The sequence below is a fragment of the Lathyrus oleraceus genome, chromosome 1 (assembly GCF_024323335.1).
Source record: "Lathyrus oleraceus cultivar Zhongwan6 chromosome 1, CAAS_Psat_ZW6_1.0, whole genome shotgun sequence".
Lineage (NCBI taxonomy): Eukaryota > Viridiplantae > Streptophyta > Magnoliopsida > Fabales > Fabaceae > Lathyrus > Lathyrus oleraceus.
Window position 1 is genome coordinate 72,056,923 of NC_066579.1, and position 17,058 is coordinate 72,073,980.

Sequence of the window (17,058 nt, forward strand, 5' to 3'; positions counted from 1 at the left end):
GGTCTATAAGGTTAAAGCAAATCCCAAATGTGAAGTAATCAAGCACAAAGCTCGATTAGTGGCGAAGGGGTTCTTGCAACGAGAAGGTATAGACTATGAGGAGGTATTCTCACTGATGGCTAGATTAGAGACTATTCGTTTGGTTGTTGGTATTGCGCATAGCAACAATTGGATGGTTTACCAAATGGATGTCAAATCTGCATTTTTGAATGGTCCTCTTGTTGAGGAAGCCTATGTGGGGCAGCCACCCAGTTTCGTGATAAAAAATCAAGATAAGAAGTATTACAAGTTACACAAGGCGTTGTATGGTTTGAAACAAGCTCCAAGAGCTTGGAACAAACGTATTGACGACTTTCTTATTGACATTGGTTTCAAACGATGTGTATCTGAACATGGAGTTTATGTGAGATCGGATACGAATGATGATGTTATTATACTTTGCTTGTATGTTGATGATCTCTTGATTACGGGCAGCCATGATAAGAGTATTTCAAGGTTCAAAAGTGAGCTCATGAGAGAGTTTGAGATGACGGACCTTGGTGTCATGAATTACTTCCTTGGCATAGAGTTTCACAAATCAAAAGTGGGGCTTCTTATGCACCAAAGGAGGTATGCTCTAGATATTTTGAAAAAGTGTGATATGGAGCATTATAATGCTTCTATTACATCTTGTGAGGCTAGAGTGCAGCTGTCCAAAAGTGATGAGGATGATGATGTCAATCCGACGCTTTATCGGAGCTTGATTGGATCGTTACGGTATTTGTGCAATACGCAACCGGATTTGGCTTTTAGTGTAGGTATTGCGAGTAAATTCATGGAGAGACCTAAGATGTCTCACTTGACGGCGGTCAAGAGGATCCTTAGATATGTGAAAGGTACTCTTGGTTGCGGATTTCTCTTTCCCGCATCAGACACGGGGCGTAAGTGTAATTTACTTGGCTACACCGATTCTAATTGGTGCGGAGATAAAGATGACCGAAAATCGACGGCGGGGTACATTTTTATGTTTGGTAGTACACCAATCTCTTGGTGTTCGAAAAAGGAACCAATTGTAACACTCTCTTCTTGTGAGGCCGAGTACATTGTGGCGTCGTTAGGTGCGTGCCAAGCTATTTGGCTTATGAATCTATTGAAGGAATTAGGATGTGGTGATGATGCTTCCACCACATTGTTTGTAGACAATGTTTCCGCAATAAATCTTGCGAAGAATCCGATTGCACACAGAAGGAGCAAGCATATTGAGATGCGGTTTCATTATTTGAGAGAATTGGTCGGTGATGGAAAGCTTAGATTGAGCTATTGCCGAAGTGAAGACCAAGTCGCGGATTTGTTGACAAAGGGTGTGACAAATGAAGAAGTGCTTGAGCATGGTGGACTTGGAGCAACTAAAGTGAGGTGGTGTGTTAAATGCAATTAAATTTCTGTTATTACCTTTCCAAACACTAACAAAATTTAATTGTTGAGTCACTTTAGTTGTATTTTTGTTATTCTCTCAATGTATAAATACTCTTGTAATATTCTCAATTCCAATTAATGCCAAAATTACTATTCATCCAATATCACTCTTTTCTCTCTAACTCTCTCTCAACTTTATCTTCCCCAATTTCTTATCTTCCACCATTGTCAAACCTTCAATTTGAGTCTTTATGTTCTAACAATAATGTATTCCCTTATATTTCATTTGCCTTGATACTTCATGAAAATAAAGTTCTGAAGAAGAGTACTTGTTTCTACCTTATCACTTTTTGCAAAGTGCTTTTCAATCTCAATAAGGAAATATTTGGTATTTGTCACCTCTTCCGAGATAGGACTCCTAAAGACCTCAGGAATGTCGCGATTAATGATCATGAGACTCATGCGATTGGAGCGATCCCACTTCTCATAATATTTTCTCTGTTTAGAGATACTAGATTTCATAGGAGAATGTGGTTGCTCCATCCTTAATGCAAGGTCAAGATCCATGCAGTCAAGAACAATTTCCAAGTTCTCCTCTCAGTCCTTGAAATTTTCCCCATTAAGGATCGAAACCGAATTCAAATTAGCAGATATCAAAGGAATTATAGTTGAAAATAGAACATAATAAATACTATAAATATACTCATATAAAAATAGAAAAAATTGAATCCTTAATATGTTCAAATAATGACATAACTCATCACAAGATACCTAGTGCACCATCAATATCGAGTCTTTGGACACTAATATCAATTGCTAGGGATACTCTTGTTGCAATCGTCAAATATTGATAATAAAACATGTCAAATAATAAACCCCTCTTTGGATTGATTTATCATTCTCATGTGAAACCTTATAATTATCACTTATTTACCATCACATGTGCGTATGAAATTCAACCAAACATCAACTGTCCTTTAGGTCAATTGATACTCGCATGGGTAAACACAAAAAAAAACATTTAACATTTTTTATAAGTAATCTTAATAAAAGATCTCACTTTGGTGATTTTTCATTTTAATAGAGTCATTTAAAATGTTAAACTATTGTATAAAATACAAACCGTAGCCAAAACTTGAATAAAAATGTACCAAAATTAATGGATAAGACAACTACGAGACACAACCATACAATCCAGCACGACCTGTCCGTGTTCCAATTTGTGTCAGCTTTGTTATATGAAGCACGACCAAACAATACATTTATAAAATTTACATAAGTCAAAAGTCCAGAAAAAAAAATTCAAAAATGACATTGAAACAGTCTGGGTGACGATTTGGGCGCCACAGGCTGCAACGGTTGTCACCCGACAAGGACCAGCATGGACTGTCTGTCACCCAACGATGATGGTCGTCATCTTAAATTTGGTACCCTTCAGCAAGCACTGGCGGTCGTCAGCAGGAATGGGGTACCCGTCGGCCGCCGTTGACGGTCACGACAAAATTGCCCCCGTAATTGGGCTTTGGAGCGTGGCGGCCAACCTATTACCAACTGTGACGACTCTCATCGCTCCCAGACTGCAATTTTTGGCAGAAACAACGACACTAAATTTATTTAAGAAAAATTAATTTTGATTCAGCATCCAATACGAATTTGATGAAGTACAACATCAAATTAGACAAAAAAAAAGCATAAGTTACAAGAGATAAAGATTATTTTTTATATAAACTAAAAGATCAAAATAAATCTCAATTTTAGAACTCTTATTTCAAAAACTTCCAAAAATCATATTGAATTAAACATCGGTGGCTTTGATACCACTTGTTGAATCTGTTTTTTACCTTATGTATCTTTAATCATATATAGCTCAAGAACATAATCCTGAACTAATTCCTACGAGTCCATATCCTATGAACTCATACACGAATACAAGATGAGAATGAAACCTAACTTAGCTATTAGGATCGTTGAAAGTTTGCGGATATGTGATCTTTTGATTTATAGAGCGCCTTAGAGTTTTTTTATTCTTTTCTGGTGGAGATGAAGAGAGAAACCCTGATAAACCGTATTGATCGCCACTCTACAAATGGGGATCATAACTCATATAAATAACTTTCTTATGGTTACTGTTTAATTTTTAATATTCTAATTTGATCCCTCATCAAATTAGGATATTGACTTATGATATCCACACAATAATCGTTCATGACATATATGCCCTTAGTCATGTACTTAATACTACATATGTTCCTTTATATAAGAGACAACTTAGGTTCATCGAATAACTAATGTATTTGGTCGATTTATAGACTAAATATATTGATTATTCAATTAATCCAAAAAGTGAATCGTCTCTTATATAAAAGAATATATGTAGTATCAATTAAACCACTTTACTTTTAATTAATTAAATAACGACTCTAACACAAATAATATTACATTTGTGACTCAAAATTCTTACATTATTTAGTTCACTTATAAATAAACAAATGTTATAATTTTAAGATATATTTATTATTGAAGTTAATTGATATGTACCAACGGTGTATAATACTCTATATTATCATTATTATCATTATTAATTAATCATAACCGTTGATTTGTTTAAAATATTTAATTTTTTATTTTATGTAATCACAATCATTGATTTGTTTGAAGGGTTTAATTTTTTTACTTTAACTTTGAATAATTACAACCGTTTTAATTTTTTAAAATTAACTTTCTTTAATCACAAATAAGCATTTTCCATTACACTATGCTTCCATAATTCGAAAAAATCACACAATGGAGATAATTGCTTAAGTTTTAAAATTGAATTAAAATACTTATTGATATAAACAAGTGATATACTGTATGTTTGGATGTGCTTGGCCGGAGGCAATATCAATCAGATATTACAAAAATAATATAGAAGTGAAGATTTGTAGCTTCTACTTAACATGTGTTTTTAAACGTGATTTTCATTAACTTCCAAACATACACTTAATACGAGTATGTTTAAAATAGCATTTCAATTGTTAATTTTAAGTCTCAATGTATTTTTTAACATTATTTTAAAAAGCTCTAAATCTTAACTTCTATATTGATGTGATTTTTTGTGATTTACTTCACTGTGATGCAATACCAAACACAATTTTCCTATTATTAGATTTAGTAGTTTTATTGCATTTAATGAGGGACTATCTAGAATGTATCTTCTTTTTTTTCCTTCAAATAACTTGCTTTGTGGTCCTACAATGCTGTCATAACACAAACAAACATGACATTGGCGAGGAAGATAAACAACATAGAGGCAACAATGTTTGTGTTGCTATTGTAAGTTTCAAAAAAGGGAACATCATCACTCCACTTTCCCTCATTCATTTGCCAAAAGGGAAACACAAATGTGGGCAAGAAAGAAAATAGAAGTAGAAGTAATAATAGAGGAGATGGGTGAATTGGCATGTGAGATAATTATTTAGGATTTTAGAGGGAGGGTTTTTGTTTTGTTTTGTTTTTTTAACATGGGCAATATATAGTCGACAGTTTCCTTTTTGTCATACATGGTGTGACTCTAAATCAAAAGAGTCATAAATGAAGTTAAAAATATGTTAGAGATGGTATTTTCTCTTTGCTTATGCTTATAATTCCTTTGCTCCTATTCCTGTTGTAAATTTGATCATGTCTCTCATATGGGTTAGTTGTACTCCCACTAAAGTGATAGTGTTTTGCTCACAGTTTTTGTGAGACAAGTCCCTTTGTATGAACAACTTGTTTAACCCAGAGGTACTTGTTGACCTAATTAGAATTTGTTATGCTATGTGTGAGGGTTTGATCGAGCCGACTTCTCATTTATTGGTCACATGTGATTTAAATTCAGTGGTGTGGTATAAAATCTTTGAATGGTTAGACTAGAAAAGGACTAGAAGGTGATTCTCCCTAATGATCTTAATAGTCTCTTTGAGTTGATGATCTCTTTAAGATGTAACACTAAAAATATAGGTGGTTATGTTACCCTTTAATATACAATTGTCTAATTTATCAAGATTATTTGGAATGATACTATCTTTTTCGAGTTGTTAACAAACGTAAATGAAGTGGAGGATAAAAAAACTTGAAAATGACTTCTAGGAAAATTTAATTTATGATGACCTCATGTACTTTTTTAGACTGTCTTCAAAACTGTTGGAAATTTACCAATTTCCGCTCACGAATTTCATCAAAACTTGATGAATTTCAAATCAAATCTTGATGAACAATAATCAATCTTTTTGATTGAGTCCTCCTCTTCTTCTTCACTCTTCACTCGAGTTAATCAATCAAAATTTGATTGCAAGATTTTGCTGCACAATTGATAATGAAAAGAAGTAAAATTGAATTGGGGAAGAAAATAAAATTAGGGTTTTCGAGCAAAGGAAGAAGAGGAAGAAATTTTTGCAGAGTTTCTCTCTGCTCTCAAACTGAGATTTTATTCTTTACAACTGCAAGTTCATTGTTACAATGATATGGGTTACTCCCTATTTATAGATTTGAGTTTGCTTGCTCCTTAGGCAAATCCCAAAATACTTAATTTTCCTAACACTACAAAATTAGACCTAAGTCGAAATTCTTGTCAAGGTACACTACTTCGACGTTTCGACATTTACACAGTTCGACACTTCCTTGCTTCTATCGAGCAACTTTCTTCGACACAAGGAACTACAATTCAACACATCTCCTAAATCATTGTGTCTAAGCTATCCACATTCATCATAGATCCCAACTTCTTAAACACTTCGACACGCACTCCTTTCATCATGATATATGTAATCTGATTCTCAGTTCTACAATGTTCCAAGTTTAGATTCGCTTTTGCTACTTTCTCTAGAAGATAATGGAACCTCATTTTGATGTGCTTGCTTCATCCATGCGCTATCGTATTCTTTGCCAGATTGATAGCAGACACGATGTCGATCTTCATGGTAATTGCTCTATGATTCTTCCCTGTAATCTCTTTGACTAAATTCACCATCCATGTTGCTTGACATGCACATAGATAAGTAGCTATGTATTCTACTTCACACGATGACAGTGTTACTACTGATTCTTTTCTCGAACTCCAAGCAACTGATTCACCACCTAGCATAAACACATAGTCAGCTGTGGATTTTCTATCCTCCGCATCACTACACCAACTTGAGTTGGTGTATCCCACTAACTTGCATTCTTTTCCTTTATCAGCTGTAGGAAACAAAGTGTCATAGTCAAGAGTTCCTTTCAGATACCTCAATATCCTCTTCGTTGCTGCTAGGTGTGATACCTTTGGCTTCGGCATGAATCTACTCACCATGCCTACATTATATGTAAGATCAAGCCATGTGTGACAAAGGTAGTGAAATGATCCAATGAGTCTTCTGTATTACATTGGATTGACATCATCTTCATCTGTGTCTTTCGACAGTTGTAATATGGGTTCAATTGGAGTCGAAGTTGGGTTGCAATCTTGCATCTCAAATATCTGGAGTATTTTACATGCATATCTTCTTTGGTGCGTCATTAATCCTCTACTACTCTTGTAGAATTCGATACCAAGAAAGCATGAGAAATTTCCCAAATCTGACAATTCAAACTCGTCACTTAGGTCATGTTTGAAGTCTTCAATCTCATTCTTGTAACTTCCTGTTATTAACAGATCATCAACATAAAGATATAGTATAAGCCACTCACTATTGCTTCTTCTTACATATACTTAATGCTCAGTTGTGCACTTCATAAATTCCTTCTCCCTTAGGAAATTGTCTATCTTCTTATTCCAGGCTCTTAGATCTTGCTTAAGTCCATATAATACTTTATGCAGCCTGTATACTTTGCTCTCTTCGCCACGTTTCACAAACCCGGCTGGTTGTGCAACATAAACTTCTTCATCTAAGGGGTCATTCAGGAATGCAAATTTCACATTCATCTGACATATGTGTCAGCTGTTCATGTTTGCTATACCAACAACCAACCAGATTGTTTTGATCCCTACAACAGGTGAAAAAACTCCATCGAAGTCGATTCCTTCCTTCTGAAGAAATCCTTTCTCCACAAGTATTTCCTTGTGTCGAGTTACTTAACCTTTTAGATTCAACTTCACCTTGTATACCCATTTTACATCGATTTCCTTCTTGCCTTAAGACAATTCGACAAGCGGTCAAATGTTGTTGACTTCGATGGACTTCAGTTCCTCATTCGTTGTTTTCACCCACTTCGAATCCTTCAATGCTTTAGTTGCATTGACTAGTTTGACATCTGCATAAAAATCATAGTGTATCAGCTCACATTCATCATCGACCACATCATCTGATGTAATCACACATTCTTGCAACCTTGTAGGTATGTGTCGAGGTCTGCTTGTGATTGCTTGTCCTCTGACTTCTTCTTGTCGAACTTCTCTTTCGACTTCACTTATTAGTTTTTCACATAGGATTCACACTGAATCCTTCTTTACATTTTTAGTCTAATGTCATTCCTTAAGCTCATCTATGATCACGTTCTTGCTGATCACTATTTGCTTGTTCACTGGTTCGAACAACATATATCCACCAATTGAATGATATCCTATCAGGATCATTTGACTCGACTTATCATTAAATTTTCTTCTCAACTGATCTAGCACATGTCTATGTGTTATATATATAAATACTTTCAAATCACACAAGCTAGGTTTGACACCAGACCAACATTCTTCTGGCTTAATTCCTTCTAGTTTTTTCGTCAAACATCTGTTCAAAATATATGTTGCAGTTAACACAACTTCTCCATATAATTTTTTGGGTAGATGATTTCATTTCAACATACTTCTCACCATATTCATGATAGTTCTATTCTTCCTTTTTGTGGTTCCGTTTTGTTGTGGAGTGTAGGGTGGCACCACTTCATGCACAATCCCTTCTTTCTCACATAACATCTCGAAGTCTTTCGACACATATTCTCCACCACCATTAGTCCTCGGAATATTGATGTTTCGATCACTTTATCTTTTGACCATATATTTAAACTTGATAAATACCTCGGTCATTTCTCTTTTCTTCTTGATCGGGTAAGTCCATAATTTTTGACATAAATCATCTATGAATGACAAAGTATCTGTTACCTCCAATCGATTACACATGGATATGAACACATACATCAGAGTATATGATTTCAAGAATTTCCTTCGACTTGCTTTCTGCATCCTTGCTAAAGTTGTTCTTGTGCTGCTTCGCCCACACACATTCCTTATATACTTCATTTGGAATGTCGATTTCTGGTAACCCTGAAACCATATTTCTTCTTTTCAAATCTCTGATGTCTTTGAAATTGAGACGACAAAGTCTATAGTGTCACATTTATTCATCCATGCTAGCTGCAGTTGCAAGGCACTTGTGCTCCATCACATTAAGTTCAATCTTGAAGGTTCTATTCTTAGACATTTGACCCTTCAAGATTAACTTTCCACCTAAGTCGAGAACTCTCATCATCTTGTCTTTGATCGACACTTTGTAGTTCTTTTTGACCAACTCCCTATGTTGAGAAAATTATTTTTCATGCCTGGTATATATAGTATATTTGAAATTAATGACCTCTTTCCATCTGTTTTCATAATCAGAACATCACCAACACCTTCAGCTGCTAGAGTATTGTCATTTGTAAATATACCATGTTCTTGATTGAGGGTTGTATGTTGACAAACCAACCTTTCCTTCCAGTCATGTGTGATGAGCATCCTGAGTCCAGGTATCATTGATCCTGGAGTCTTTCTTCATCTTTTGTTGTGACCATCAACAACATCTCTTATTCTTCATTCTATGCAAACTTTGCATAAGTTTCCTAATTCTTTTGTTTTTCAAGCCAATCACTTGAGTGGTGATCGTACTTCTGACAATTGAAACATTGAATGTGACTTTTGTCAGGTTTTTGACCACCACCTATTCTACATGCATCACCATCTCTTTGATTGATTTGGTATGAGGACTTTCTCTAATTCGAACAACCTCTTTCTTGCTGATTTTAACAGTCAAATTGTTGTAGTCTCTTCTACCTTTGTTCTCGAGCCATTTCCCTTTACCTTTCTTTTCTCTTGTTGGTTGTGCCTGCAAAGTCACATCACTCTTTGAATTGCCTGCAACTCTTTCATTCATTCTTTGTTCATGAGATTCAAGTGTCCTTTGAAGCTCTTTCTTTGTCAATGTTGATAAATCTTTCGACTATTCTATGGCTACTATCACGTGGTCGAACTTTGGAGCTAATGACCTCAAAATCTCTGCAATAATTGATCTTAATGTCAACACTTCTCCACATACCTTGATTTGATTCACCAGTTTTGTAACCCTAGTAAAAAAATCAAGTATACCTTCATTCGTTGTGTTTTCTTCGAGCGACGTCACTCCCTCCTTCACAAGATCCCAAGATCTTGACAATAGAAAACAACCTTCATATGGTTACACCAATTCTCATTATTATGACCCTTGAAAATTGGGAGACTCACCGAAAAATGTTCGTTCGGATGATTCAATGCCATAGTGTTTTGCTTCCCATGAATCACTCAGTCAATGCTCTAGATATCAAATATTAGAAATTCGCCAATTTTCGCTCAAGAAGTTCACCAAAACTTGATGAAGAAGAATCAATCTTTCTAAATTGGGGAAGAAAAGAAAATTAGAATTTTTGAGCAAAGGAAGAAGAATAAATTTTTGCAGAGTTTCTCTCTGCTCTCAAACTGAGATTTTAATCTTTACAACTATAACTTCAATGTCACAATGATAGAGGTTACTCCTTATTTATAGATTTGAGTTTGCTTGCTTCTTAAACAAAGCGAAAAATACCTAATTATATTAACACGATAAAATTAGACCTAAATCAAAATTTCTATCGAGATACACTACTTCAGTGTTTCGATATTTACACAGTTCGACACTTCCTTACTTCTATCAAACAACCTGTTTCGACCCAAGAAATTACAATTTAAAAAAAACTCTTTCATTTATCTTAACCAATAGCAAATTGAAAGTTTTGTAATGATTCTGAGTGGATAACAGGTGTCACACCTCTTCTTAAAATGGTACACCTCTTCTTGAAATCCAATGGTAGATCGAAAGTTTCATATTGATTATGAGAGTAGATGGCAGGTGTGAATCCTCTTGATGGTGGTATGGTGGTGTGAGATCTAGTATGCTTAGTATGTTCTATGTAGAGTTCGAGTTTTTAGTTGTTTGCCTTTTTGTTAGTTCTTAGCTATTTGTTTTTTTTAGAAAATTGTAGCTATAGAGATTTCATAAATATAAAGTTATCTGTATTTGAAAATTCAATCTCCATATTTGTGTCCAATTAAGGTACTTTGTAGTAGAGAGATAGAATTGAAACGAAAAATAATATATACCTCTAGTGATTTATAAAGTTAAACTAGAGTCTCCTTGATAATAATGGAAGAAAAAAAAGCAACAAAGCTAACTTTCATACCTTAAAGCAATATAAATAAATAAAAAGTATTAGATCATAGAATCATACCCATTACATCCCTCACTTTTATTATTTATTTCCACCTTCTCTCATAAAAAGTGAGGAATATTTAATTTGCATGACATTTTAACTTAGGAAAGTCAAGTCACACTACTATTGCATCATATACAAATGACAACATAGAATACCAAATAAAATACGTTCAGAGTGCTCTTATTAGAGTCCAATGAGTAACGTGACCAACACAATTCGTCGTAGCATAGATTCCATTACATAAAAGCACTACTAGCCTAGTAATATTTCACACAATACTAGCTGCTACTAAATTATCTTCACTTAGTGGAGCTGAATTTTACATAGGCTGAGAATAAGCACCTAATATCCTGTATAAAGGAGAGGACAAAAATGTCAACAATATGAAGAAATATACGTTAAATTCCACACACACACACAAGGTGGTTAAAAAGGAAATAGTGCCGTGAACTTCACAAGTTTGAATATAATATCATTAGTCAAGTCAACTGGCCTAAATTCTGGTACACCAAAACAACTTGTTTTATGCATAATTAATAATAATGCATGCACCTAGAAAAATAAAATAGAGGTATTTTATAATAATAAATTTAATAATGAAAGCTTGACGTTCGTTTCAATCATCTATTCCTAAAAGAAAAAGGAAAGTTATATACACCAAATCATCGGGGCATGGCTTCAGCATAATTTAACCCGGCTCACTTCTTGGATCGTATTTATTACAAGATATATATCGTTCTTATTCATTTTATTTACTTCTTATTTTATTTTTTTAAAATCAGATATTATGAGACATGAAATTTATCGGACTACAACAAGATTTGCAATGTTATGCGTGACAAAATGTTGGACAGTTAAAAATCAACATAAGAATAAAGTGTACCAGTTAAAAATCAACATAAGAATAAAGTGTACCAGAGTTAAAAATATTGTGTTGAATGTGTGGTAAGATAGACTAAAGTAAATGTACCGGAGTTGAAGATATTGTTTTAAATGTGTGCTAAGACGGGACAGAATAAAATAAAATAAATGACAATATTAGAGAGTGTTGGTGTGTGTAGCTCCTATAGTAGAAAAGATATTAGAAAATAGCCTTAGGGTCTATTTGAATAAACAACTTACTTGCAACTTATAACACAAGTGCTTAACAAAATAAGTGTTTATGAATAAGCCCGTATAAGCTGTTTTTCTAACAAAAATTAAAATCATTAAAATTGTTTTTATATATGTTATAAGTTGTTTTCACTAGCTATCTTTGAAAAATTTAAAAAACGTTATAAGCTGTTTTGATAAAGTCGCTCAAACAAAGTCACAAAACTTATGGTAGTAGATAAATTCAAATAAGTCAATCCAAACAGATCCTAGATAATTTAGGCATGTAGAGAGAAGACATGTAGATTCTATGGTAGAGGAAAACCTAGAAAAACTAAAAGAGAAGTTATAAATACAGATATGGAAAATCAATGATAGAAACATGATTCTAGATAAAATATTATGATAGAAGTTGATTCATGTACCCGGTCCCACTTAGTGGGATAAAACTTGGTTGTTGCTTTTTTTTTTGTTGCTGTACTAAGTTAAAGTGAATCAACCTGTTGTTACGTGGAAGGTCAAGCACTCGAGCTTAACAAAAAAGGCTTCAAACTTAGGAAATGCAATATGCAGTCCGCAGAACCAGTTAACTGGTAAGAACCAAAATGAACATAAGTACCTAATCAAATAAGCTACTTAACTTCTAAATAGTAATAATAGAACAATGGTATGTAGTAAAGGGGGAAAATGCAGTTTACAGATAAATATAATATATATGAGCCAATAGAAAGATTGGTTAAATTGGGCCAAAACAACCACTTAGGCACTTGTTTAAGGCAATAGAAATGATAATTCCAAAGAAGTGTAACGAAATCAAAAGACATTAAGTTCCACTAATCCATATGAATCATCTCAGCCAAATAAAAAAGGGACAACTAAGACGGGACATGATTAATCATGTAAAAAACATTGACAATGTAAAAAATAGTTAAATACAGTAAAAAAATATTAGTCAAATCCACATTATCGTACACTTGATAGAGCTGTGAAAAAATTTCAAAAGAGATACGAAAAAGATTTTGAGGGGAACAATGGTATAATGACAAATTGACTGCAGAAGAAACGTAGAACTATTTCAAAGTCTGATATCACCTATTACAAACGAGAGAAGAAAGAAAATTTTAAAGCACCACAAAAGTTTTAGCAGCCTAAACAAAATGCTCTACATGGATCTTCATGTTGAAGAAAAGATAAAAACTTGTCGGTAGGAAACAAACAACCAACAGAGAACTTTGTCAAAAGCTCATATAGCAAGCAAAATCATTAAAATTGATTGATATCTTTACAATCATATTTAAATTCAAATCCACAACTCCATGATGATGTCTCAAAAAATTAATACCTAGATAAGAGACATGTTGGCTTGTAGTTGGAACGAGTCAATATGTACAAGCCATAAAGCAGGCAGATATAAAAATCTCTGAAAGTGAAGAACACAAAGGTCCCCAAAAGATTAGATATCTATTACTTGCAGGGCCCCATGTCATTTCTTGCCTTTTGCAATGTAAAAACTAACAAATAAGACATAGTGGATTAGCTCACACGGCATGAAAGTGAAAGCACTATCAACCAATTGGTTGGGTATGGCACAAAAGATTAATGGATTTCATTTAAGATCGAACCGATTGGAATATCCAACTTTGACATCTTATCAAAACAATAACTCGTCAGACTTCACTTATCTTCTGATCAAACTCTAATTAACAACGGACCCTTTCCTCAAGAACGAAGAGTCGGGACAAAGAAAAAATGAAAGCACTATCTAGGAGTAGTAGATATCTCTTGTCATTCTATCCATATTTAAATCTTTATATCCTGATTTGCAACATAAATCCAAAGGAACAAAGGAGTTAACTTTTAATACACTATCAATTTTTAAAAAGTAGACCAAAATCACAAATCATCTTATCTTATGTGTAACTTTTAAAATAGTTAGGATTAAAATCAAATATTAGTGATGACAAAGCATCAAAATATATCTTTACACAAAAAGTGGATTCGCAATCAAATGTGAAGATTCTCAAATAAAACTATATTTAAAATCAAAACTTTAACTCCACTCTTATAGAATCTAACATGAAGGGATTCACTTGCATGGATTTTGAACTGAAAAAGTAAACAAATAACTCTGAATTAAACACCAACGTATATTAAAAGAGAAACCCTAACCTTTTCATCATGAAGAAGAGTGCTGACCCTCGCAAGCAGGGCTATCATCAAAATTCTTCGAAGCATACTTCGCGGTGACCACACCAACCTCAAAAACAATATCGTCACCGGAAGAGCGAATTCCGGTGATAGACCACCACTTAAAGAAAGCACGAACCCTAATTCCGTCAAGCTCGGCGATCTTACCTTTCACAATTTTCCCGGTGATAGTGTCGGAATAGGTAGCAACATAGTTATCGGGAGGAAGCGTGATTTTACACGCGCCACCGAGCTTGACGGAGAAATCGCCGGATGTTTGGTTAATGACGTGGGATAAGACGGTGGTGTCGGGAAGAAGACCAACGGGGAAACCATAACTGGCGAGCTCAAGGTGTGCCGGTGATGGAGTCGATTTGGGGATTTTAGGATCAGGGTTAGGGTTTTGGAACGATTTTGATATGAGATTCAGAAAAAGAACGAACACAATGAGAATTTTGGGATCCATGGTTTTTCTTTTTTCGTTTGAATTATTATTTTTCACTATAGACTCTCCTAATATGTGAAAATAAAATTGATATTTTTTATTAATATTTTTATACAGTAACTACGTAGTATTTCTTAATTATTGTGCATCTCTGTTATGAGTGTGACACGACGAGAACGACGAGAGTGGATTAGGATATTCCACGAGTATAACGGAAAAAACGACATTCTTTTTTGATTTTTTTTCCACATAATAGGCCTTGGGCTTGGTCCAAAATTTAGGTTCATTTGTATGATTATAAAGAAAGATAATTACTAATTCGATCCTAAGTGGTAAAAGTATCCTACAAAAAATTTAAATTATTTTTTAAATTTTGAAGATGTATATTTGAATAAATTATTTGTTTCAATTAAAATGTTAAAATTGAATTATATTCAATATATTTTTTAAATTTTATTTCGGAGATTGTTCGCAGATATTTTTAACGAACAATCACGAGTTTGAAAGTCCTCGAGATTAATTCGAAAAATCTCGGGATCGATTTTGTGTGAAAAATGTGAATGTGACGTACGTGTGAGACGTAACCAAAATTGTCTGATTGCAGACAATTCGTGAATAGACTTCAAAGAAAATATCGTTTGAATTGAAGTAAAAAGAATTTGAAATAAACAACATTAAAAGAGAATGCAGCAAATGACAAGAAAAGTAAAGTTGTTTCAATTAAGGAAACATAAAAGTATAAAAATAAAGAGGGACGCATACTCACATAATTTCTCACAAAATGTTTCTCTCTAGCTTGGATACTCCAGTTCTATAAAGAATTTTATGTGAAACTTGCGAACCTTTTGCTATAAATATTACCTAGGATTAACTGTCTTCGACAATTCTAATGCTACATGCACTGACACGTCACTTGAATGCATGCAACTCTTTACTCCACGTTCTACCACGTTGTTATGGCTTTGGAAACTGCTAAAGTCATTATCCAATGTTCTCCAACTACTTAGAGGTTAGCAACTGCTCCTTCGATGAAGATATTTGTTGGGTGCGTAAAGCCCTATTCATCTTTGATTTCCTTAATATTCTAAGTATCCAAAGTCTGTCGGAGAGTGTTCTCTCAAGATAATGTCGAATAGCCTATTAGGTATATTCCTGAGACTCTTTCAACTTATTTCTCAATATATCTCCTTGAGGTTTCTCAGACTAACACTTTAAGATGTCAGTCTAGGTCATCTGGTCAATGTGCCATCACTATCGAATTATGTTTATCATTTGTCAAAAAATCTCAGGTCAACATATGCCCCCCCCCCCCCAAAATCCACTTTCGATCATGATCAAGTGGAAGAAAGGTGACATTTTTAAACCCTTTCGACATTGCTCACCTTTGTACACATCACATCATTAAAACTTCAGGAATTAATTGTTATTGCAGCCATCATGACTACTTTACACAAAAATGTCACAAATGTGCATGAAAATTTATGATGATTACCTCATATTTTCTAGGAGCTTTAAATAAAATGGAATCACTAAAAAATAAATTCCATTTTGTCTTTCCCCATGGCTTTTATGTGCCATTTGTCGACTCAGACAACACGTGGCCGAATTTCTCTGTAGAAAAACTGAATCATTTTTCTTCTCTTGCTATTTAATGTGTTTACTCAAACATTTTTCTATCTACTTCCAATTTCTGCAAATCACATACAAAAAAATGAAACCCTAGCTTTTGCTTTCTTCTTCCTTAAGTTCTTACTCAAAAAACCTAATACCTTTAAATGGCGCTTCCAGAACAACATTGTGCAGGCTTCGCAACTGAGATTGTACTTCTCATATTCGCCAATGATCATGCTTATGTACCAGAACCTCCTATGGAAGTAGAGGGAATACAAGTCTAGTATCGCTCCACATTCATCCCTTACATCCTTGCTGGTAAGGTGCATGCGTTTATGGGTCATTTACCTAAATATATTAGGAAACCCAAACTTCTTAAGGATTTTTTCCGCATATATCGTGGGTATGAACCACTGGTGTTCATTGATTAACCCTCCAAGTTTAACCTCTTCAAAAATCAGGTTTTCTGTTCTTTTCCTCCAATTGAAAATGTTGAGTATATTAAGTGGTTGAATAGGGTTGGGCAAAAGAAGGAACATTTTTGGAAGGATTTAGGGATTTACGACCTAATCCAACTGTCCAAAGTATGTCTTGTCTATAACCCCCACATGCTTGTGGCCTCTATGTGTTTCTAGGATACTTCCACAAACACTTTTCAACTACCTTGTGGGATGATAACTCCCACTTTCTTATATATATATATATATATATATATATATATATATATATATATATATATATATATATATATATATATATATATATATATATATATATATATATATATATATATATATAGTTGATCTTCGACCAACTAGGCTGAATTTCGAACCTGTAAGGGCAACAAGAATTGATCC

The 17,058-nt window shown here is 34.0% G+C and overlaps 1 protein-coding gene across 3 annotated transcripts; it reads right to left on the bottom strand.

Annotated features, from left to right (window-relative positions):
• Positions 1-10,878: 10,878 nt before the first annotated feature.
• Positions 10,879-14,765, bottom strand: LOC127116073 (uncharacterized). Of its 3 annotated transcripts, none has more exons than XR_007801074.1 (3): positions 14,128-14,765; positions 12,459-12,548; positions 10,879-11,216 (listed from the first exon to the last, which is right to left on the bottom strand). XR_007801074.1 is itself a non-coding variant. In XM_051047358.1 (2 exons), the coding sequence occupies exon 1, from the start codon at positions 14,609-14,611 to the stop codon at positions 14,135-14,137; it is 477 nt and encodes a 158-aa protein (XP_050903315.1). In that variant the 5' UTR covers positions 14,612-14,765; the 3' UTR covers positions 10,879-11,216; positions 14,128-14,134. The 3 variants fall into 3 exon arrangements, 1 of the variants encoding a protein (XP_050903315.1); XR_007801077.1 differs by having other exon boundaries at positions 12,384-12,548; XM_051047358.1 differs by lacking the exon at positions 12,459-12,548.
• Positions 14,766-17,058: the final 2,293 nt, after the last annotated feature.

Bases quoted from the DNA above. Each gene is read 5' to 3' on its own strand.
- LOC127116073 (XM_051047358.1), bottom strand. From the start codon at position 14,611: ATGGATCCCAAAATTCTCATTGTGTTCGTTCTTTTTCTGAATCTCATA.